Below are 27,120 nucleotides of genomic sequence, written 5' to 3' on the forward strand. Positions count from 1 at the left end.
TTAATGTTATCTTGCAGGCTCGACTTATACACGGGTGTTAGGGGGGATGGTCGCATCAAAGTGGTGCCGCTGGACCGGGCGGACGCCTAGCCGGTTCGGCGGTATACTCACTTTCATGCTTTCTGACTGTGCAGCTGTCAGAAAGCACGAACTGAAGGAGGGCGGCGGCATAATCAGGGTAGCGGGAGGGTGAGGGAGGGAGAGGGAGGGGGGCGGGACATTGATATTCGTGGGACCGGCGGGAGCACATAAAACCACTCTCCCGCCGGTCCAGGCCCGGACTGGCCATCGGGCACACCGGGCAAATGCCCGGTGGGCCGCGGTGGCCAGGGGCCGAGGCCGGCAGGGGAGGTCCCAGGATCTCCCCTGCCAGTCTATGCAGGGCCGGCACTATCCGAGCGCCGGCCCCGCTGTGTGCCATGAAGGGCCTGTGGGGAGATCAAAGATCTCCCTCACCGGCCCACATGCTGTCCAATGCGGCCACCGGCGGGCAGAGAGTGAGGGAGACAGCCAGCCTAGATAGAGGACCCGACGGAGCTCTAACTTGCAGCTCCGCCGGGTTCCTCTTGCGAGATCCGGAGCATTGCCATGGCAACGACCGGATCTCGCGAGAGTGAACTCTAGCCCGCAGGCTAGAGTTCACTCACCGCTGGACCACCAGGGAACACTGCCACCCGCCTCCCAGTCCCAGGTACCAGCGTGCCGGTCCCCCCCTCCCAGGCTAAAGGTAAGAAGGGAGGGGGGACATAATGCCTGTTATTTTATTTGTTTATTTACCCCCCACCCCTACACAAACACAATCCATTCTAACATTTATACACAGCAGCACTCTCACACCCATCACACACAGCACTCTCACACCCATCACACTCAGCACTGTCACACACATCACGCTCAGCACTGTCACACACATCATACACATCACTCTCACACTCAGCACTCTCACACACATCATACACAGCACTCTCACACACAGCACTCACACACATCATACACAGCACTCTCACACACATCACACTCAGCACTCTCACACACATCATACACAGCACTCTCACACTCAGCACTCTCACACACATCATACACAGCACTCTCACACTCAGCACTCTCACACACATCATACACAGCACTCTCACACTCAGCACTCTCACACACATCACACTCAGCACTCACACACATCATACACAGCACTCACACACATCACACTCAGCACTCACACACAGCACTCTCACACACATCATACACGGCACTCTCACACACATCACTCTCACACACAGCACTCACACACAGCACTGTCACACACAGCACTCTCACACATCATACACAGCACTCACACACAGCACTGTCACAGACATCACACACAGCACTGTCACACACAGCACTGTCACACATATCACACACAGCACTCTCACACACATCACACACCGCACCCTCACACACCACACCCTCACACACCGCACCCTCACACACCACACCCTCACACACAGCACACATCACACACCGCACACATCACACACAGCACCCCTCACACACAGCATCCATCACACACACATACTGCACCCCTCACATACACACTGAACCACACACATACACAATACTTCCAAATATATATATATATATATATATATATATATACACACATATGCACACAGCACCCCTCACACACATACTGCACCCCTCACACACAGCATCCATCAGACACACATACTGCACCCCTCACATACACACTGAACCACACAAATACACAATACTTCCATATATATATATATATATATATATATATATATATACACACACACACATACGCACACAGCACCCCTCACACATACTGCACCCCTAAACACATTACATTCCAGACACACACTAGATCCCTTACCCAACTCTGGATCATCTACACACATACACACACTAGATCCCTATATCCACTCTGAATCCGTTATAAACACACAATCACTAGATCTCCTATACACATTCTGGGTCCTTATAACACACATTAGACTATAAATATATATATATATATATATACATATATATATATATACATACATAAATACATACATACACACACACACACACTCTGGATCCCCTATACACACACTAGATTCCTTGTAAGCAAACACATACTACACCCCTAAACACACACTTTCTACAACTACTACATCACCTATACACACACACACACTATAGCCTGTATGCACACACTTGCTATCCCCTATACACACATTCTCTACGGCCCCTAGCCACATGTGCATCACATTACACCACAAACACAACATGACTAAAACCAACCTTATTACACAATACCACACCACAATCAGCTCACACACACGCAATACCACAAGCAGGCTCCAAACACATGCACAGTACTCTTTCCTGGCATTTTTGTCTCCTGGTATCCATTTATAGAAACACCAGAGACAAATTTCAAGGAAACACAGTGCAAGCATGTTATTAAATTTGCTTGCGCTGTGCAGAACAAATACAGGGCTTTTTTCTCATGCTAGAGCTCTTCAGCAGAGCTCTGTGCATGGTCTTCCCTAGAAGAGCATTGAACCAACATGCTCACTTTGAGAGGGGGCGTGCTTGTCATTGGTGATGACAAAACACACCTCCTCTGCCCCACCCCCTTCTTAGAGGGCCGCTTTAATAAAAAAATGCCCGGGCCGAATTTTTCTCCCAGTCCGGCCCTGCGCCGGTCACTCACTTTCCCCTCCAGATGTGCCGGCCAAATGAGGGGATGTGAGCTGAAGCCAATCAGCTCACATTATGTTAAGGGCTGCTGGGATACATGACATCATATCCCAGCGGCCAAGTGTTGTAAATAGAGAAGGCTGGCCACTGGTACACACATTTGTTTAATTTATAAAAAAAAAAAGTGTTTATAATCTAGTGAGTTTGTGTCAGTATCTATGTTTGTTTGTCAGTGTGTGTTTATGTCAGTGAGTGTGTGTGTTTGTCAGTGTGTGTATGTGTTTGTCAGTGAATGTGTGTGTTTCTGTCAGTGAATGTGTGTGTTGCTGTCAGTGAGTGTTTCTGTCAGTGAGTGTGTGTGTTTCTGTCAGTGAATGTGTGTGTTTCTGTCAGTGAATTTTGTGTTTCTGTCAGTGAGTGTGTATGTGTGTTTGTCAGCGTGTGTATGTGTTTCTGTCAGTGAATGTGTGTGTTTCTGTCAGTGAGTGTGTGTGTTTCTGTCAGTGAATGTGTGTGTTTGTCAGTGTGTGTATGTGTTTCTGTCAGTGAATGTGTGTGTTTCTGTCAGTGTGTGTATGTATTTCTGTCAGTGAATGTGTGTGTTTCTGTCAGTGAGTGTTTCTGTCAGTGAGTGTGTGTGTGTGTTTCTGTCAGTGAGTGTTTCTGTCAGTGTGTGTATGTGTTTCTGTCAGTGAGTGTGTGTGTGTCTGTCAGTGAATGTGTGTGCTTCTGTCAGTGAGTGTTTCTGTCAGTGTGTGTGTGTTTCTGTCAGTGTGTGTATGTGTTTCTGTCAGTGAGTGTTTCTGTCAGTGTGTGTATGTGTTTCTGTCAGTGAATGTGTGTGTCTGTCAGTGAGTGTTTCTGTCAGTGAGTGTGTGTGTGTTTCTGTCAGTGAATGTGTGTGTTTCTGTCAGTGAGTGTTTCTGTCAGTGAGTGTGTGTCAAGAGTCAATGAGTGCATTTGTGTATGTGTCAATGTGTGTATGAGCCAGTGTATGTGTGTGTATATATTAAAGGAATAGTATAGGGTCAGGAACACAAATGTATTCCTGGCCTTATAGTGTAGGGTCCCTGGCCCCCTCTACGCTGTTAAAGCGTACTATGCTGCCCTGCACACTTTTGGCTTAAACACTGTCAGGGCAGCATGGTTCACCCTAGCAGTGCAGCTGTCAGAAAGCATGAACTGAAGGAGGGAGCAGACAAAACTATGATGCTCCCTCACGGCTCCCACAATGCCCAGCATAGCCATATCATGGAGTAGTGTTTACTCCGTGATGTGTCCATGCTGGGAATTGTGGGTACCGCAAGCATGATAGAGAGACATTTGTGTTATATTTCCAGTCTCTCACGTGCAAGGTCAGCCTCGGGAGAAGGGAATAGAGAGACACAAGGGGAGGGGGGAGAAAGAGACAGAGGGGGAAGAGAGACACACAAAAGGGATGGGAAAAGAGACACAGGGGTTAGGGGATAATGAAACAGGGGCAAGAGAGAGACACAGGGGGAGGGAAAAAGAGACAGAGGGGGAAGATAGAGACTGGGAAGAAAAGGGGAGAAATGGACACATAGGAGCAGTGAGGGGGAGAAAGAAACATACCGGTACACCATATAAGGGAACTTGATTGACTATTTACTCTTGTTTGTTGTCAAATGATTATTAAGAATACATTCATAATAACAGAATAATATTTTCGGTAAATTCTTATCTTCAGAAAAATGAGTTTTGCAAAGAAAACAAGAGCTTCTTACACTGCTGCGCTTAAATTGAAAGTTATTGAACGTGCAAATGAAGCCAATAATAGCATAGCTGCAAGAGAGTTCAGCACCAGCGAAAAACTCGTAAGAGATTGGAGAAAAAATGAGGCTAAATTGCAAGCCATGCCGAATTTGAAGAAAGCATTACGTTTCAAAGATACACCTTTTGATGGAATGGAAAAGGATTTGAATGACTGGATAATGAAATGTAGACAAAATGGATATGTTGTGACACGCTCGAGCATTCGAATACGAGCACTTCAGAGGGCAAAATAAAAATATTTGGTGATTGAAGGTATGGCACAATTTAGAGCATCGTCTGGTTGGTGCACACGATTCATGAACCGATATGGATTGTGTCTTCGTCAGCGAACAAAGATCGCTCAGAAGCTGCCTAAAGAGCTGGACGAAAAGGTTATGTCATTCCACAAATTCATTATCAAACAGAGAAAAAAGAATGGTTTCGCTCTGAATAACATTGGTAATATGGACGAAACTCCAATGACATTTGATATGCCTGGCAATCGAACTGTAGCAAGCGTTGGAGAAAAAAAATGTACTAATAAAAACAACCGGTCATGAAAAGTCACATTTCACTGTTGTACTGTCTTGCCTGGCAGATGGCACTAAAGAGGCCCGGTAATAATATTCAAGAGGAAAACAATGCCAAAGAACTTAAAAATTCTGGCAGGAGTAACTGTTCGTGTTCACCCTAAAGGCTGGATGGATGAGGAGGGTACAAAGTTGTGGCTGCGCAATGTGTGGGGCAGGCGACCAGGCGCAGCGCTAAGAAAATGTCCGTCGTTATTGGTGTGGGATATGTTCCGTGCGCATATAACAGAGGATGTGAAGGACGAAGCAAAGAAAATGGCAACCACGTTAGCAGTGATTCCAGGCGGCCTAACATCAATGCTCCAGCCATTGGATGTCTGTCTCAACAAGCCTTTCAAGGACCGATTGCGCAATATGTGGCAACAATGGATGTGTTCTGGTCAAGCAAAGTTAACGAAAGGAGGAAACTTGATGAAACCAGACATTGATTTGATAACGAAATGGGTAAAGGATGCCTGGGATTCAATATCACCAGAAATTATCAAGAAGTCGTTCCTGAAATGCGGAATTAGTAATGCTATGGATGGATCAGAGGACAACGCCATCTATGAAGAGAAAGATGAATCGGCTTCATATACCAATTCAACAGATGACGACAGCGAAGACGACGTTTACGCTGATGGCATCACCGAAGAACAATGTCGTGATTTATTCGGACATTCTGACGATGACGAGTCAGAGTTTGAAGGATTTGTATAGGCCAAACAATGTTTGTGCTATTTTGGAGGGCATAAATAAAAAGTCCATGTAATAAGTTTAAGGAATTCGTTACAGTTCATAAATTAAATGTTCATGTTCATGATTGCTGATTTTTTTTTAATCCAGTTTTTAGCTAACATGTTTGATTGTTCCAGGATCTTACCTAGGTAAAATCTGACAAAATTATAAAAATCACAGAATTTTATAGCCCCAAGTTTTACCCTCGACTTATCCACGAGACATAGCATATTTCACAATTGTTGGTCACAAAACTGCACTCAACTTATACACGAGATCGACTTATACACAAGTATATACAGTAACTAAAATAATAGATCAGGGTGGTGCAGTAGACATTGCTTACCTAGATTTCAGTAAGGCTTTTGACACTGTTGCACATAGAAGGCTTATCAATAATCTGCAATCTTTAAGTTTGGATTGCAATATTGTTGAATGGGTAAGGCAGTGGCTGAATGACAGGCAACAGAGGGTTGTAGTCAATGGAGTATATTCAAAGCATGGGCTTGTCACCAGTGGGGTACCTCAGGGATCTGCACTTGGACCCATTCTCTTTAATATTTTTATTAGTGATATTGTAGAAGGTCTTGATGGTAAGGTATGTATTTTTGTTGATGATAAAAAAAGCAACCTGAAGAATCCCTGTAAGAGGGTTGATGTTCAAGTAGGGATGAGCCAAATGGCAAATGATTTAAGTAAACTATGGTCAGAGTTGTGGCAACTGACATTTAATGTGGATATGTGCAAGATAATGCATATTGGATGTAAAAACCCAAGGGCAGATTACAGAATATTTGATAGCGTCCTAACCTCAACATCTGAGGAAAGAGATTTAGGGGTGATTATTTCTGATTACTTAAAGGTAGGCAGACAATGTAATAGATCAGCAGGAAATGCTAGCAGAATGCTTGGTTGTATAGGGAGGGGTATTAGCAGTAGAAAGAGGGAAGTGCTCATGCCATTGTACAGAACACTGGTGAGGCCTCACTTGGAGTATGGTATGCAGAACTGGAGACCATAACTCCAGAAGGATATTGATACTTTAGAGAGCGTTCAGAGAATGGCTACTAAACTGGTTCATGGATTACAGGATAAAACTTACCAGGAAAAATTAAAGGAACTCAACATGTATAGCTTGGAGGAAAGACGAGACAGGGGGATATGATAGAAACATTTAAATACATAAAGTGAATCAACACAGTAAAGGAGGAGACTATATTTAAAAGAAACAAAAAAACCTGCCACAACAAGAGGACATAGTCTTAAATTAGAGGGGCAAAGGTTTATCAGGAAGTATTACTTTACTGAGAGGGTAGTGGATGCATGGAATAGCCTTCCAGCTGAAGTGGTAGAGGTTAACACAGTAAAGGAGCTTAAGCATGAATGGGAAAGGCATAAGGCTATCCTAGCTATAAGATAAGGCCAGGGACTAATGAAAGTATTTAGAAAATTGGGCAGACTAGATGGGCCGAATGGTTCTTATCTGCCGTCACATTCTATGTTCTAACTAACCCGAACGTAGAGACTTGTAAAAATAGCACTAAGGGACATGAACTATCCTATCTAATTAATAGCAGAAATAGTGTTTAAATATAACCATTTATACTGTAAATGAAAAGTGACAGAGGTGAACTCCTGCACAATGACTAGTTCAAACCACTGAAGTTGTCATGGTGCCTTAATACTTGTATGCTAAACGAGTAGTTCATTTATAAGAGGGGTAGAATTGTATATTAAGGGATGTAATATCATAGTAGTAGAGGAAAAGCTAAAACATTACTAAAGAACTTGGTACAATAAAATAATAATAAAAAAAAAATGAGTACAGTGAGAAACAAGGGTACAGATAAATAATGGAATTTGTCCTTAGTCAGCAGACAATGTTTAATGGAACGATACATTATTGTAATAAACTTAGAGTTGTTAACATTCTCCATACCTCCAAAGCCTGGTCTCATGGTGAAGTCATGGTCATCTATTCTGAGAAGCTGTTCTGATTTTGTTAGAGGAGATTTTGTGATATCTGGGCTCCGTTTAAAAACAGGGCTGCATGAGAAATATAACAGGGGTTATAATGAGACAATTTTTCAGCATAACAGTGTACTAATTATTTTATAGGCTGTCCTGCAAAATGCCAGATAAATCCCTGCAGTTTTAGTGTCCCTGAGTACTTCATTAAATGGGGAATCGCCAGGAATTGACCAAGGACTTACAATTTAGGTGGCAAGTAACGGAAACAAAGTTTGTTTTGTTGTTTTCTTCTTTTTTCAATATTGACCTAAAATTTGCAAATATTGGCCTAAAATTTGCAAATCCCTGGTTGACTACTGACACTTTCTGCTTTAGTAAACAAACCTGCGTGTGTCAGTGGGCAAATCATGTGCCCGAAGAGGATGGAAGCCACAATAAGACAAGACTACATTTATAAACATTAATATTAAAGGAATATATGCACAAAATAAAAAATATCATATATTTTAGATATGACTAGTCACACAATAAAAATAAATAAAAAATAAATATATATATTTTAATTGTGTGTGTATATATATATATATATATATATATATATATATATATTTATTGTATATATTTGATTGTGAATACATATATTTATTTATTTTATGATATTTATTTATTTAAAAACAATCTGTATGTTTATTCTGCCTGTCTATAATTATCTTGCAGATTTAACTGTAGTCACACATTCTGTCAGCGGAAGCTGCTTTGTGCTTACCTGAGTTTATTATTAATTGCAGAATAATGTTAAAAAAATGCTTATGCCATACATTTTTTTTCACTATGATGCCAACCAAACTGACTTAACTCTTAAAGCCCTAAAGTGGGGGCGGGGCCGGGCTGCCGAGCCGACTGGAAGCAGGTCAACATGGCTCTAAATCCGCACATACACTGCTCTGGCGTCAGATATTCCGATGGGTTGAGATGGAGAACCACCTCAGCTCCAATCTGATACCGGGCAAAGGCCAACAACATGTCGGAAACACCGGAGCTGAGGCACCTGGCCTACATGCCTGCACAAGCCGGGACATCAACAGCAAATGACCCAGAATCAGAAGCCGGCAACTTACCCGGATGGGAACGCATGCCAGCAACATTAGCCTCAGAAAAGGGCCACGAGGACATGAGGACCGGCCCCGCTCCCCCCCCGGCCGGTGGGGGTGATCCCAGCCACATGGGGACGGCACACACCAAGACCGAAGCCCCCGACTTGGGTCTACACCGATCCCCTACACTGGCAATGGCTGCCAAAATGAGACCCGCCCGACGACCGGACCAAGGAGACACAGGCCAGTATGCTGAGGGACACTTCGGCACATACCTTGGTGGTGGACTGGACCACGGGCGGACCTCCTGGACTGCTCACGAGCCAATATCATGGCTGCCTGACCTCAGGGTGAGGTGGGCACCCGGAGGAGATTGTCCCCACTGCTGCGAGCCCGGCGGGTGTGGGCGGCACATGGCTCCGGCGGACCAGTGGCTGAGGGGTGAGACATTCCTGGCACCCCATGTACCCACGGGGTATCGAAGAATCAGGGGAGGTGCAGGGGACACAGGGCCGGCGGACTCAAGTGGGGGGGCCGCAGGAGCACATGTCCCTGAGTGCCCACTGAGACACGATGCTTACGGGGGCAGCCTGGGCGGGACGGGGGAACCGACCCGGGGCCAGACACCCAAGGAGACCTTGCAACACGGAGTGCCCCTCGGCCAATGTGGAAAAACTCCATGCCTCGCAAATTAAGTGGAACTCGATCTTTCCTGTGAGTTCACAGGGCACACAGGTCTGACACTTACGCACCACTTATGGAATAAAAAGAAAAGGGCCGAACCTGACGCTACCCTCATTCAGCCAGCCAGGATACACAGACCTGCAAGGCCACGCGGCCCTTAGTTCTGGACATGTCGCTACGCACCCAACAGTAAAAGCTGACCCTATGTTTACTAGAGTAGCACCATGACCACTTCGCTTTTATGTGGGAGCCCTCGTGCTATAAAAATTAAGTTGTTTGCTTACATGCTCCTTTACTAGCACTGCATCATTGGCTACAGCTTACACCAGATTGCGTATTATAGTTACCTGCCTTTATTTTCATCCCATAATTTTTCGCTTTTTCTTTTAAATGTTTATTTTTATATGTCCTAATGAGCATTCTATATAAGACTGCATGTTATAACTGAGTGCAACAGGACAGACAACAATGATTTTTAACATGTGATTATAATGTTATTGCAGGACTTGCTTGCTAACCATTGCTTAGGCTATCTGGACATATAGCTACAAGCTAACGCATTGCATAATAGATATCCACATGCATACACCTCAGCCAGGAAATGTAGGCACCCTTCATGCTATACACCAGTGTACTCTCTCAGTCAGGGCTCGAGTCCTGCAGGAACGCGTGGGAACGGCGTTCCTGCACTTTTTTTAGTAGAGGAACGCCGTTCCCGTTTATGGTCCTGCAGGCACTCAGGGAGCGGCACAAAATGCCGCCCCCAAATGCCCCCCGTGTTCCCCCTGTCATGGGGGGGCCCAAGAGGTGGCCTAATGGCCACCTGAAGGACCCCCCCCCGGCCGGCTCTTGTCTCTCTCTGTCAGACGCGGCGAGGGAGCTGTGTCCTCTCTGCTCCCTCTCGCCGCGCCGTTTGCTGATGCTGGGAGCCGGAATATGACGTAATTTCCGGCTCCCGGCATCAGCAGACAGCCCGCGCGGCGAAAGGGAGCAGAGAGGACACAGCTCCCTCGCCGCGTCTGACAGAGAGAGACAAGAGCCGGCCGCACTGAAGCCCCACTGGACCCCAGGGACAGGTCCACGCCAGCTCTCCAGGTAGGGAGGCTGGGTGGACATTTTTAAATTTAAAACAAAATATACAAATTATTTTTGTGTATGTGAATGTGTGTGTGTGTGTGTGTATGTGTCTGTGAGTGTATGTGTATGTGTCTGTGAGTGTATGTGTGTATGTCTGTGAGTGTATGTGGATGTGTCTGTGAGTGTATGTGTGTATGTCTGTGAGTGTGTGTGTATGTGTCTGTGAGTGTATGTGTCTGTGTCTGGTAGTGTGTGTGTGTGTGTGTGTCTGTGAGTGTATGTGTGTGTGTCTGTGAGTGTATGTGTGTGTGTCTGTGAGTGTATGTGTGTGTGTCCAGGGCTCGAGTCCTGCAGGAACGCATGGGAACGGCGTTACTGCACTTTTTCCAAAGCAGGAACGCCGTTCCCGTTCCCAGTCCTGCAGGACCTGCCCTGCTACACTGTGTGCCCTCTCCAGCTCTAACACTCGCGAGACCCGCGGCTGTCAGAGCGTTGCCACGGGTTACCATGGCAACGCTCCGCACAGGCGAGTCTCGCGAGAGTTAGAGCTGGAGAGGGAACACAGTGTGTGATGGCCCCTGTGTGCAGCGGCTGCCTCCCCCACTGGACCACCAGGCGATCTCCCCCCTCCCTGACAAGGTAAGAAGCAGGGAGGGGGGAATAAAAAGAAAATGTAGACACATAAAGTTTAAAAAAAAAAAAATGCTTCTCGCCTATCACCCAGCACACACACACCTCATCATCCAGCACACACACACATACATCATCATCCAGCACACACATCATCATCCAGCACACACATCCACACCATCATCCAGCACACACACACACACACCATCATCCAGCACACACACACACACCATCATCCAGCACACACACACACACACACACACACACACATCATCATCATCCAGCACACACACACACACACATCATCATCATCCAGCACACACACACACACACACATCATCATCCAGCACACACACACACACACCTCATCCAGCACACACACACACACACACACATCATCCAGCACACACATCATCCAACACACACACACATACACACACACACACACACACACACATAATCCAACACACACTCACATAATCCAACACACACACCATCCAGCACACACACACAATCCAACACACACACATCATCCAGCACACACACATCATCCAGCACACACACACTGTATTCATTATACACAATCTGCACTAATTATAAACACACTACATTCATTATACACACTCTGCACTCATTACAAACACACTACATTCTAGGGATCGACCGATTATCGGTTTTACCGATATAATCGGCCGATATTCGGTATTTTCGGCAATATCGGTATCGGCCAATAGAGATACCGATATTGCCGATAATACCTCCTAAGACTGCCAGGCTCATTACAAGCCTGGCGGCCCTGGGGGGGCCGGCAGCAAGCGTTTACTCACCTCCCAGCAGCTCCTCCAGCTCCCCAGAGTAAATCTCGTGAGACACGCGACCGTCAGAGCGTTGCCATGGGTTACCGTGGCAACGCTCCGTGCGGCACGCTGGCCACAAGATTTACACTGGGAAGCTGGAGGAGCTGCTGGGAGGTGAGTAAACACACTGCATTATATACACACACTATACAAACAAATACTATACAAACACACTGAATTATATAAACACACTATACAAACACACTGCATTATATACACACACTATACAAACACACTGCATTATATACACACACTATACAAACACACTGAATTATATACACACACACACTATACAAACACACTGCATTATACACACACACTATACAAACAAATACTACACAAACACTGCATTATATACACACTATACAAACACACTGAATTTTATAAACACACTATACAAATACACTGCATTATATAAACACTGCATTATATTCAGTGTGTTTATGTAGTGTGTTTATATAATTCAGTGTGTGTTTGTGTAGTGTTTTTATATAATGCACACTACACAAACACACTGCATTATATAAACACACTACATTCACTATACACACACTACACAAATACACACACACTACACAAACATACACACTTTGCATTTAGTATATACAGCATTCACTTTACGCACACTACCCACACACTACACAAACACTTTGCTTTCATTATATACACACTAGACAAATACACACTGCATCCATTACACACACACTAGACGAATACACACTGCATCCACTACACACACTAGACAAATACTCACTGCATCCACTACACACACGCACAACACACACACACTACACAAACACACACTGCATCCACAACACACACACACTACACAACACACACTGCATCCACAACACACACACACTACACAACACACACTGCATCCACAACACACACACACTACACAACACACAATGCATCCACAACACACACACACTACACAACACACAATGCATCCACAACACACACTGCATCCACAACACACACTGCATCCACAACACACACACACACTACACAAACACACACTGCATCCACTACACACACTACACAAACACACACTGCATCCACTACACACACACTACACAAACACACACTGCATCCACTACACACACACACTACACAAACACACACTGCATCCACTACACACACACACTACACAAACACACACTGCATCCACTACACACACACTACACAAACACACACAGCTCCCCTGTCTAAACACACTGCATCCACTACACGTGGCATGTATATTTTGTGCATTTACCTTTAGAAATAGTTTTTATTTTCCAAAATGGTAAATGTACAGAATATCGGCAAATTATATCGGCTATCGGCCTGAAAGTTCACAGAATATCGGTATCAGTATCGGCTCTAAAAATTCAATATCGGTCGATCCCTACTACATTCACTATACACACTCTGCATTCATTATACACACTCTGCACTCGCTACAAACACACTACATTCATTATACACACTCTGCACTCACTACAAACACACTACATTCACTATACACACTGCACTCACTACACACACTGAATTCACTATACACACTCTGCACTCACTACAAATACACTGCATTCATTATACACACTCTGCACTCACTACAAACACACCACATTCATTATACACACTCTGCACTCACTACAAACACACCACATTCATTATACACACTCTGCACTCACTACAAACACACTACATTCACTATACACACTTGGCACTCACTACAAACACACTACATTCACTATACACACTTGGCACTCCCTACAAACACACTGCATTCATTATACACACACTGCACTCACAACAAACACACTACAGTCATTATACACACTCTGCACTCACTACAAACTCACTACACACACTGAATTCACTATACACACTCTGCACTCACTACAAATACACTGCATTCATTATACGCACTCTGCACTCACTACAAACACACCACATTCATTATACACACTCTGCACTCACTACAAACACAATACATTCATTATACACACTCTGCACTGCACTATATGCATAGGAGTGTAAAAACATTTTTTTGAAGGGGGAGGGGCGGGAATCTTGGGTGAGTTCCCACACTTTTTTCCCCAGGACTTGACCCCTGCTCTCAGTATAACAACTGTGATATATGTTAGACACTTAGCTTCTGGCTTAAAAGCTACAAGGAACATCTCAGAGCACTCATTCGTACAATGGTCTATATTTCAACCAGGCTAAAACAGGTGCATGCACGTGTACTAACTCAGTGTTGAAACAACTGTTTTTCGGCTACATTGCCCCATTGGGCTTTAGGTTAATGTCATTTACTACTGCTTCCTTAAAGGCATCATATAGCTATTCTATTAAGACATGCTAACATACACAGATATATAACAACTGAACGTGAGAAACCTAAATGTTTAGAAACGCACACCTTCAAGTAGGCGACTATCTGCTTTTATGTACACGAACCGTTATACATGCCTCTGCGCAGGCGACTATCTGCTTTTTTATACCTGTTTGGATCTTCAAACCTCTGCGAAGGCGATTATTTGTATTAACAGAAAAATGTTTGATACCCTTGTTGTTGCTGTGATGACAATAAACATATTTAACCCCTTAAGGACCAAACTTCTGGAATAAAAGGGAATCATGACATGTCACATATGTCATGTGTCCTTAAGGGGTTAAAGCCCTAAAGTGTTGCTAGCACTACTATTAATTACCTACATTCATGGCATAGCTCATAGATTTGTTATTGCGCTGACCTCACTGAAATTTATGCTCAAAATATGTTTAAATCTTAATGTTTCAGCTTGGTTACAACAAAATGTTATGTAGTTCTAGATGTTAGTATAACTAGTTATGCAAAATGAGCCTTATGTACACCACTGACCCGATGGTTCATCAACCATAATAATTTCTCCCCCCCACCTGACTTAATTTTATCAGGGCCCCCACGACGCATCCCGCCATAGCCAGGGGTAATACTAAATAACACGATGTACGCCTCCTCCTTGAGGAAGTAGCCACTCAAAATGTATATATACGAAAGTACTGCCCTGGATGTACCACACACATTAATTGTACAACTGTATAAACTATGCCCCACCCACACAAGGGCTTACTCTATATCTTACTTAACACCAGCTTAACTAGGTATTTACTATGGATGACAGTTTACTATCGCTAATCTGAGCATGCACTTCCAGCTACTGGTTTAATCCTCTATCACAAAAAAAAACAACAAAATGTGCAATGTATTACAAGCCATACCAATGTTAACAAATGTTTATTGTTCTGATGGCACCAGCTGTTATGGCTGTGCGAATCTGTCTGTTACCTCACGCACGACCTAAATAAAGAATTAAAAAAAAAATGCTAAGAGTTATGATAAGAGTTTCCGGTGGACAGTCTGTACCAGGATTTGGAAGGAGTGAGATTGACACACAGGGCCGGCGCGTCCATAAGGCGGCACAGGCGGCCGCCTTAGGGCGTCAGAGGAGGGGGGCGCAAAAATCCGAATCCCCTGCCTCTGGCTGGAGACTCGGATTTGTAATCTCACCTCTCTCCCTGCAGCCAGCACACAGCAGGAGCAGGGCAGTGAAGTCAGCCGTCCTCCTCTGACGATGTCAGAAGGGGGCGGGACTTCTACTGCTCCCAGACTCCCCAGCGGTCCTGATTGCATCTGCAGCCTCCAGCCTCCAGTGCAGCCCGTCCCAGCCGACCACCAGGGGTAAGGTTCTCCCTCCTGGCCCAAGGTAAGTCTCTGGGAGGGGAAGGGGGTGGGGGAAGAACTTCTAGCATTTTTTTTTTTTTTAAATCAAAACGTTTTTTTTTTTTTCAGCCCCTTTCTACAGCCCCTGCCCCCACCATACTCCCCCTGCCCCCACCATACTCCTCCTGCCCCCACCATACTCCCCATGCCACCTCTATAGCCCCTGCCCCACCATACTACCCCTGCCACCTCTATAGCCCCTGCCCCCTCTATAGCCCCTGCCCCCTCTATAGCCCCTGCCCCCTCTATAGCCCCTGCCCCCTCTACAGCCCCTACCCCTCCAAACTGCCCCACCATACTTCCCCTGCCCCCTTTACAGCCCCTCTATAGCCCCTGCCCCACCATAGTGCCTCTGCCCCCTCTACTGCCCCATGTGCCCCTCTACCGCACTTCTATTTCCCTCTATAGACCCTGCCCCCACCATGCTGCCCCCTTTACAGCCCCTGCCCCCACTATACTCCCCCTGCCCCCACCATACTGCCCCTGCCCCCTCTACAGCCCCTCTATGCTCCTGCCCCACTATACTGCCCCCTATATAGCCCCTGCCCCACCATACTATCCCTGCCCCCTCTACAGCCCCTGCCCCACCAAACTGCCCCACCATACTACCCCTGCCCCTTAACAGCCCCTCTATAGCCCCTGCCCCACCATACTACCCCTGCCCCTTAACAGCCCCTTATAGCCTCTATCCCCACTCTACTGCCCCATGTGCCCCTCTCCAGCACTTCTATTTCCCTCTATAGACCCTGCCCCCACCATACTGCCCATGTCCCCTCTACGTCCCTCTATAGCCCCTGCCCCACCATACTGCCCCATGTGCCCCACCACAGCACCTCTATAGCCCCTGCCCCCACCATACTGACCCTGTCCTCCTCTACTGCCCCTGTGCCACTCTACAGCACCTCTATTTCCCTCCATAACCCCTGCCCCACCATACTGCTCCTCTACAGCTCCTCTATTTCCCTCTACAGCCCCTGCCCTGTCTACAGCCCCTCTTTCCCTCTAAAGCCTCTGCCCCACCATACTGCCCATGCGCCCCCTATACAGCCCATGCCCCCCTCTACAGCCCCTGTCCCCACTATACTGCCCCTGTCTCCCCCCTCTACTTCCTCTGCCCTCCTCAACAGCCCCTGTCCCCCTCTACTTCCCATTTACCCCCAACCATACTGTCCCTGTGACACCACTTTATTGCCTCAGTGTCCCTCGTTACAGCCTGTGCCCACACCATACTGCCCCTGTGTCCCCCTCTACTGCCCCTGTGTCCCCCCTCTACTGCCCGTTTCCAACCACATTGCCCCTTTGCTCCCACCACAGCCCGTATACTCCCTTCTACAGCCTCTAACTCCCTTACTTCACATCCCTTCCACTCCCTTTTACCCCATAACTCCAGTACAGCCCCTATTCCCTTACTACAGTCCTTACCCCCACTACAGCCCCTCTCCCCCAATTGCTGCCCATATCCCCCACACTACAGCCCCTGTTCCCACTTGCAGCCATCAACCTACTTCAGTCCCTAACCCCCTACTACAGCCCCAATTCCCCACTACATTTCCTAAGCCCCCAATTACAGCCCCTAACTCTCAACTACAGCCCCTGTCCCCCTACTACAGCCCTTAACTCCTTAATTAGAGCCCCTATTACCCCACTAAAACTCACTACCACCCCCCCCCCCCCCACCCACCCAAGATTAGGTTCTGGATCTGCCCCTGCTCTGTATACCTGTCTGCATGTCCCTGTATGACTATGTCTGTCTGTCTGTGTCTGTATGTCTCTATATGACTGTGTCCGTGTGTTTCTGAATGTCCCTGTATGCCTGTATGTCTCTGTATGACTGTATCCATATGTCTCTGTATGCCTTGTTCTGTATATCTTTGTGTGACTGTCTGTGTATATATGTCTCTGCATGCCTGTATGCCTTGTTCTGTATGTCTCTGTATGCCTGCATCTTCATGTCTCTGTATGTCTGTGTTTGTATAACTGTGTCTTTTTTTATCTATATGCCAGTGTCTGCATGTCTCTGTGTGTGTGTCTGTATGACTGTATGTCTGTGTACCTGTATGTGTTGATTGTATGACTGTGTGCCTGTATGGCTGTGTTTGTTTGATTGTGTGCCTGCATATTTCTGTGACTATGTGCCTGTATGTGTGTGTGTAGCTATATATGTCTATATGGCTTGGGAGGGAAAAGTTACACAAAGGAGCCTGAGGGGAAGAGGGACACACAAAAAACAGGCTGAGGGGAGAGACCCACAGAAAAGGGCTGTGGGAAAGAAAGACACACAAAGGGGCTGGGGGGGGGAAGGAGATACACATGGGGGTTGTAAGAGACATACAAGGGGGTGTAAGACACACTAAAGGGGGGTACAATACACTACATGGGGATTTCAAAAGGCTGGATATGAGACACCGCTAAAGATACATCTTGTTTGTGTGTGGGGGGGGCGGCAAAATTCATCTTCGCCTGTGTAGCCAAAAATCCTTGCACCGGCCCTGTTGACACATGACATCACTTGGCAGTAGAAGAGAGTGCAAATAGCATACACCTCGAATAGGTAATCATATTTTACTCTCCCTTTAGAATCACCCCAGGGAGGTGACCACGCAGTTCCCAGGAAAGATGGTGAGAAATTGATGAAGCAATCAGACACTGAACTATCCCCCCAGATCCATAACCTATGGGCTAAATATTGTAAAAACCATCCAAAGTAGGACTGAATTTCATACTTTGCTTGACCCTCAATTATTACAAGCCTGAATGAAATACACAGAACAAAAATCTATTACGAGTTAGAAATGTGCTGGAAAAAGATAAGCACAACCTTTATTTTCTTAATTTTATGGTGAATGTGAGGGCACTAAACTAGATAAGGACATGGACACTATAGCATTAGGAACGTGCGTTGAGCGTTTTTTTTTTTTCTTTAATCACTGCACTTGGTAACACTTTTTAATTTTTGTTACCAATATGGTTATTGATTATTATGTGTTTCTTTATTTATAACTTTAGTAGGGAGAGTTGGTTCAGGTAGACACTAGTGGTCAGACTACAGTGTCGAGGGTTTTTCTTTGAGGCTTTTAATCTGCGTTTAGACCAGATTACCTGGTCCCTTGTTCTCTGTGGACCCTGTGCCTGTTCTCTCTCCCTAACCTCGTTTACACTACCTTCCCGTCAGTTGGACACTAGGGGAACTGGAACTTAGATGCTATTTAGTACTCCAGATAATGGATCCCCTGGCACCGTTTAGTAGATCTCCCTTTTTGGAGCTCTCCTGATGTTAGTTTTCCCTTGTGGGATTCTATACATCACTTTCTCCTATTTCCTGCATATTTTGGAGGGTTATCCCCTTATTGGAGTTCCCTATTAGGTGGTTACAGTGGTGCAGCTGACTTGTATCTGGACTCCTGACCTGCACTCTGTTTACTTTATTTCTCCATTTTGTGTTGTATTCCTAAAACTACAGTGTTCATTGAGTCATCTGGAATCTAGAGGACTTGACCAAGGTACCCTTAACCTGTGTTCACCAAAAATGTCACCTAGAGAAGTAATTTCTCTTTTAAGAATAGCCACTGGGAGAACTGTAGAATGGAAGCCTTAATTTACTAAGAATGGGCCGTACTGAGACGACTCACGGGTAGCATTATTCTAAGCATTGTGGCCCAGAGAAACAGGATGGTCCACTTCTCTTGGTGGTCAGAAACAATATACCACATATGCTGTTTCAAAGACTGCATGGCACTTCTAGCTGCCTCATTAGTCTAAAGATGTTAGGTTGAGGAAAACAAGAGCTGGATACCCATTTTAGCATAAACGCTTCACCAAAACTGAGAGATAAACTGTCTCTCACTGTCTGAGAACTCAGAAGTTACCTGGCAAAAATACTTCACATCTTTCTTGAGAATATGGATTTAGAACCCCTTAGATGTCTGATTCCCTTGGAATAATGAAAAAATGATAACCACTCTAGTCTGTAGAATGATGGAATGAATTGGAACCATTCATTTGTCTAAAACTATGTGTGCCAGTGTGACTGAGTCTTTGTAATGTGGCTGTATAATCTCTTCTGGTGGAGAAGATGAAATAGTGGTTGTAATGATAGCAATAATTCTGTCACTTGGAATTATAGGAAATTGTGTTACTTTGTTATTGTCACGTGGAAGACATTTTTGTGAAGTGCATGGTGAGTAAAATAAGTTTTGACTGAACCATGTTTTCTGAAACAAATTTTGCTTTTCAAGATGGTGGAATTTAGGCCATATGCCAGTTTGGCTCAGCAGAATCTCAATAATGAAAAACTGATTTGAGAAACGAATCAGACGAACCAAAAAAGCAGGAAAATGAGCCTGTCAGTGTACTGTAAAATATATACCATTTGGTTCATAGATCAAGTGAGAAAAAGTAACCAATAGAGAAAAAATAGAAGTAAAAATAAATAAATCTATATTTATAAATGATATTATACATTTATTAAATATATAATATAAATAATATAAATATAGATTGTTTCTACTGCTCATTTTATTTCTTTCTATTGCTCAATTCTCATTTGATAAAGTAAATCAAATTACACTAGTTGTTATGGTAAATGGAAAAACAAAGGATTACATGTGGATCTATATTTGTGACAGGTTGCTATGCTGAGCATTAGATTAAAAATATCCAAAATAAAAGCCAGCTGACTCTTTTCTAAAAATAAATGGCGATGGCAGTGAAGCACTAAAGAACTGTGATGCCATGGGCGCAGTAAACTGCTTAGCAAATGCTTTATTCTACTAAGTGCAATATTGTCAAAGTGCACACAGCCTACAGATAACTCAGAAATTACTTTTTGGCACTCTTTATTGTTCACTTTAGAGACTGACGGACTTGAACCGTACATGGCCAAAATAGGACACACAATTTTTTTTAATTATATCCCATTGTGTATGGCAAATGGAATAACAATATATATAGGTACAAGGTACAAGCAGATCTCAATATACAAAATAAAAGGCTGCAGAGCAATAAATATGATGTCTCCTGTCCGTCAGACAGGTATGCCATTTATTAAAGTTTTACAACTGGGCAACTCAATGTGAAAACGTGTTTTTGTTTGATTAATCTTCAAAAACAAAAGTATTGATTGCCCTCTGTACTCTGTTGGGCAGGTAACGAGATGTCATCTATTGAATTTGCATCCCCCCTGTGACTTCTCTCAAAATTATTACGTGAACAAGATTTATGGCTGGTTTAGAACTGAGTAAGTAGAAGGGGACAGGGTTTCTGGCTGACTAGGGAGAGGGAGATAGAAGGAGACAGTTTCTCGTTTGATTAGGAAAATAGAGGGTTTGAAATATATAATTATACATGTTGCTGGGCAAGGATCACAAGAAGTTTGCCCGCCAGAGTACTGTGATTAATTGATTGACTACTACGAAAGGGGCCAAACAAATGAGATAGAAGAGAGAAGATCTTCCATACATCGATCTACTACTTTGACTGTCTGATTTACATGCGAGACCTGCGAGTCTCACTGTCTTACCATACTATGTTCACATGCTACCTTTTGACAAACCAGTAAAAAAATTATATTTACAAAAAATGAGAAAGAAGATCTTAAAACCACATCTTCAAGCAGATAATTCCACATCCTTATTGTTCTTATTGTTAAGAACCCTTTCCTTTAACTTAGACAAAATCTTATTTCTTCCTGTCTAAATGGGTGACCTTGTGTCCTATGTATAGTCTTTATGAATAGATTTCTAGACAATGGTTTTTATTGGTCCTGAATATATTTGTATAATGTTATAATATCCACTCTGAGATGTTGTTTTTCTAAATTAAACAGATTTAATTTGTTAACTTTTCTTCATAACTAAAATATTTCAATCCTTTTATTAATTTTGCAGCCCACTTCTGCAGTTTTTCTAGCCACTGGCCATCGAGCACACCGGCAAATGCCCGGTGGGCTGCGGTGGCCATGGGCCGAGGCCGGCAGGGGAGATCACAGGATGCAGGGCCCACCAGCCACGCTGTGTTCCATGACAGACAAAGATCTCCCTCACCGGCCCACATGTAGTGTATTGCGGCCGCCGGCAGGGGAAAGAGGGAGGGAGACAGGAGAGGAACCTGGAGGAGCTCTATCTTGCAGCTCCGCCGTGTTCCTCTTGCGAGGTTCAGAGCATTGTCATGGGAATGCGAGAGTGAACTCTAGCCCCCAACACACAAGCCCGCCAAACATATTCACACACCAGCACCCTCACTCACACACACACACTGCACCCCTGACACTCACAGCACCCTCACTTACACACACACACTGCAACGCTGACACTCACAGCACCCTCACTCACACACACACACACACACTCACACACACACACACACTGCACCCCTGACACTCACAGCACCCTCACTCACAGCACCCTCTCACACACTCACACACACTGCACCTCTGGCACTCACAGCACCCTCACACACACACTGCACCCCTGACACTCACAACACCCTTACTCACACACACACACACACACACTGCACCCCTGATACTCACAGCACACACACACACACACTGCACCCCTGAGACTCACAGCACCCTAACACACACTGCACCCCTGACACTCACAGCACACTCACACACACACACTGCACCCTCACACAGCTTCCTCACAAGCAAATAGCACTCTTACTCAAACTGAGCACCCTCACACACACTACACCCATCATTCACACACAGCACACACACACTGCACCCTTACCCACACAGCACCCTCACACACACTACACCCCTCACACACCCCTCTTGTACACACACCACATACACACACATCACCCTCTCACACACACAGCACATACTCTTTTCTAATCTATCGAGACACCAGAGACAGATTTCAAGCAAACACAATGCAAGCATGTTATTAAACTTGCTTGTGCTGTGCAGAACAGATACAGGGTCTTTTTCTCATGCTAGAGCTCTTCAGCAAAGCTCTGCGCATGGTCTGCCCTGTGAACCAAAATGCTAATTTTGTTATGGGGCGTGCTTGTCATTGATGATGACCATACACACCCTATCTGGCGCCACCCCTGGCCCCACCCCCTTTTCAGTGGGCCGCTGTAATTAAAAAATTCCCAGGCCGAATTTTCTTTCCAGTCCAGCCCTGGAGCCATCATTTCCTTATTTAAACAGATTTAATTTGTTAACTTTTCTTCATAACTAAAATATTTCAATCCTTTTATTAATTTTGCAGCCCACTTCTGCAGTTTTTCTAGCCACTGGCCATCGAGCACACCGGCAAATGCCCGGTGGGCTGCGGTGGCCATGGGCCGAGGCCGGCAGGGGAGATCACAGGATGCAGGGCCCACCAGCCACGCTGTGTTCCATGACAGACAAAGATCTCCCTCACCGGCCCACATGTAGTGTATTGCGGCCGCCGGCGGGGGAAAGAGGGAGGGAGACAGGAGAGGAACCTGGAGGAGCTCTATCTTGCAGCTCCGCCGTGTTCCTCTTGCGAGGTTCAGAGCATTGTCATGGGAATGCGAGAGTGAACTCTAGCCCCCAACACACAAGCCCGCCAAACATATTCACACACCAGCACCCTCACTCACACACACACTGCACCCCTGACACTCACAGCACCCTCACTCACACACACACACTGCAACGCTGACACTCACAGCACCCTCACTCACACACACACACACACTCACACACACACACACTGCACCCCTGACACTCACAGCACCCTCACTCACAGCACCCTCTCACACACTCACACACACTGCACCTCTGGCACTCACAGCACCCTCACACACACACTGCACCCCTGACACTCACAACACCCTTACTCACACACACACACACACACACACTGCACCCCTGATACTCACAGCACACACACACACACACTGCACCCCTGAGACTCACAGCACCCTAACACACACTGCACCCCTGACACTCACAGCACACTCACACACACACACTGCACCCTCACACAGCTTCCTCACAAGCAAATAGCACTCTTACTCAAACACAGCACCCTCACACACACTACACCCATCACTCACACACAGCACACACACACACTGCACCCTTACCCACACAGCACCCTCACACACACTACACCCCTCACACACCCCTCTTGTACACACACCACATACACACACATCACCCTCTCACACACACAGCACATACTCTTTTCTAATCTATCGAGACACCAGAGACAGATTTCAAGCAAACACAATGCAAGCATGTTATTAAACTTGCTTGTGCTGTGCAGAACAGATACAGGGTCTTTTTCTCATGCTAGAGCTCTTCAGCAAAGCTCTGCGCATGGTCTGCCCTGTGAACCAAAATGCTAATTTTGTTATGGGGCGTGCTTGTCATTGATGATGACCATACACACCCTATCTGGCGCCACCCCTGGCCCCACCCCCTTTTCAGTGGGCCGCTGTAATTAAAAAATTCCCAGGCCGAATTTTCTTTCCAGTCCAGCCCTGGAGCCATCATTTCCTTATTTAACCCCTTAGTGACCACACCGTTTTTCAATTCTCTTACCGTTAAGGACCAGGGCTGTTTTTACATTTCTGCAATGTTTGTGTTTAGCTGTAATTTTACTCTTACTCTTTTACTGTACCCACACATATTATATACCATTTTTCTCACCGTTAAATGGCCTTTCTATATTATTATAAGATATCATTATTTGATTATATAATATCATATAATTTACTATTAAATAAAATTCTAAAATATGATGAAAAAATGTAAAAAAAACACACTTTTCTAACTTTGACCCCCAAAATCTGCATCTACAACCGCCAAAAAACACCCATGCTAAATAGTTTCTAAATTTTGCCCTGAGTTTAGAAATACCCAATGTTTACATGTTCTTAGGTTTTTTTTGTGTGCAATTTATAGGGCTATAAGTACAAGTAGGACATTGCTGTTTCAAAATATATATCTTTAAAATGTCCTCCGCCGAGGACAGCGAACTGCCCTCCACGAAGGGGGACATCAAGGCCTTACTCTGCAACCTCCGCAAACTGTTTGCTGCAGACGTCGCCATACTGCGAGAAGAAATACACAGTGTGGAGGGGCGAGTTAAGACTATAGAGGAAAGCTCGCAGGACCTCAATGCACGCTGCACACAGCTAGAAGCCCAGAACGCTGACCTACAGCGCACTCAGACTCAGCTTAATAACCACTTGGATGCACTTGAGGACCGGAACAGGCGCAGAAACATAAAGATCAGGGGAATCCCGGAGACAGTGTCCCCGGGTGACTTACTGCCATACATTCCCTACTCAAGCCACAACAGGCGAAAATGGCTACGATCGAGGGGATCTACCGCATACCGAGGGCCGCCAAAGCTCCGGCGAGCGTACCAAGAGATGTCATATTGCAGCTGCTGACACGGTCGGCCCAACTAACCGTCATGGCGGCGGTAAGAGGAACAGCTACCCTCCCGTTTGAAACCGCCACCCTCTCCTTCTTCCAGGACTTATCCAGACCCACATTACTATGGCGAAGCAATTTCAAACCGCTAACCACCACACTTCGCCAACACGACATCACATATTGCTGGGCATTCCCTCGAAGCCTGGTCATTTCGCATGGAGGCGCGACAACTCGTATAACTGAAGCGGAAGAGATGGACTCGGTGCTGAACGCACTGCAGCTACCACAACACCCCGTGCAGACCACTCAAGCCCCGAGACAACATCCTCCTCACATCTGGGACATATCCAAGGTCCAACCGTTCCAGCCGACCGGAGCCATGGCTGCACCCTCTGCCGTATTTAAGGCACAAAGGGTCGGCCGCCAGTCAACAGGCACCTGAGACCGGGTAGAACACACAGGGACACTCACCGCCGCTGAGGGGTGAACCCCCAACTACAGCATAATGCTCACTGTCAGAACTGGTACCTGGCCATTGTTTATGCTGGCTGTTCCTGCTTGTTGCCTCTCTGTTTTTCTTATTTATTTATTTATTTTTTCTTTCTTTTTTTTATTTTATTTCTTATATATGTTTAGTTGTTCTCTCGTCCTTTTTTTTACTACCGTTAACACTGTGGATTGATGGCAGCTAGGGCGACATCTAATCCTAAGCGACCCCCGCGGCAGACCTTAAATGAGGCTAAATCCTGATCCTGGCTTAACCCTAGCCCTAAATCTAGCCAGATGAAATACCTACACACTAAGGGGGGGGGGGGGGGGGGGGCGGTACACGACACCGACTCACCTTTGCTGTCCTGAAAACTCGACCACATAGCTCCTAACATAAGAGTACACCACCTTTCGCAAAATAACGTTAATCCTGCAGACTAGACGCCTACACATACTAACGAATTAGCCCCCAAAATAAAACTCACGAGAACCCCATTGGAATAGCCGGATTGGGATGCCCCTCACTAAAAACCCCTACCACACGGGCCCAACTAGCATTAAAGAGACCCCTATGGAGTCAACAGGTACTGTGAAGCTGAGGTATCCCCATGAGACTGAGGCCCTAGCACTGCATAGGCCTGAACAAGCCTGCTCATTAATCTGGTTCTTAAACTTGTTGTTAACCTTGCCTAATAGCTGACGCACATCATACGTAGCCTCACTCTTTTCCAGAGAGTTATGAATCTTGGTATTAATCCTGTTTAAAAACTGATACATGTCTTATATAGCCTTACCTGCTCTGCGCCTTAAGCCGACATTATTTGCCACTCCTGAGAGAAAAACTCAAACGTGCAATGTGATATGAACCTAGTTAATAATCCTGTTAAAAAACTAATGCATGTCATATTTAGCATTTCCTGCTAAGCTTCCTACTCCGACATTATTTGCTACTCCTGAGAGGAAAACTCTAATGTATAACGTTTTATGATCCTAGTTAATACTCCTGTTAAAAAACTAATGCATGTCATATATAGCATTACATGCTATGCGCCTTAGACCGACATTATGTGCTACTCCTGAAAGAAAAACTAACGTACAACGTGTTATGAACCTAATTAATAATTCTGTTTAAAAACTACTACATGTCATGTAGAGCCTTACCTGCTGTGCGCCTTAGGCCGACATTATATGCTACTCCTGAGAGAAAAACTCTAATGTACAAAGTGATAAGAACCTAGTTAACAATCCTGAGAAAAAACAATGCATGTCATATATAGCCTTACCTGCTATGCGCCTTAAGCCGACATTATTTGCCACTCCTGAGAGACAAACTCTAATGTACAAAGTGTTATGAACCTAGTTAATAATCCTGTTAAAAACTAATGCATATCATATATAGCTTTACCTGCTATGCGTC

The 27,120-nt window shown here is 45.2% G+C and overlaps 1 protein-coding gene across 1 annotated transcript in view; it reads right to left on the minus strand.

The window, feature by feature from the left end:
- The window catches only part of LOC134587291 (gamma-aminobutyric acid receptor subunit rho-1), a 168,062-nt gene that overhangs the window by 80,279 nt on the left and 60,663 nt on the right, over positions 1–27,120 (minus strand). The window contains exon 3 of the mRNA XM_063443566.1: positions 7,708–7,814. Coding sequence (XP_063299636.1) covers positions 7,708–7,814 — 107 coding nt within the window. The remainder of the gene's footprint in view (positions 1–7,707; positions 7,815–27,120) is intronic.

Source organism: Pelobates fuscus, chromosome 2 (assembly GCF_036172605.1).
Source record: "Pelobates fuscus isolate aPelFus1 chromosome 2, aPelFus1.pri, whole genome shotgun sequence".
In the NCBI taxonomy this organism is placed as follows: domain Eukaryota; kingdom Metazoa; phylum Chordata; class Amphibia; order Anura; family Pelobatidae; genus Pelobates; species Pelobates fuscus.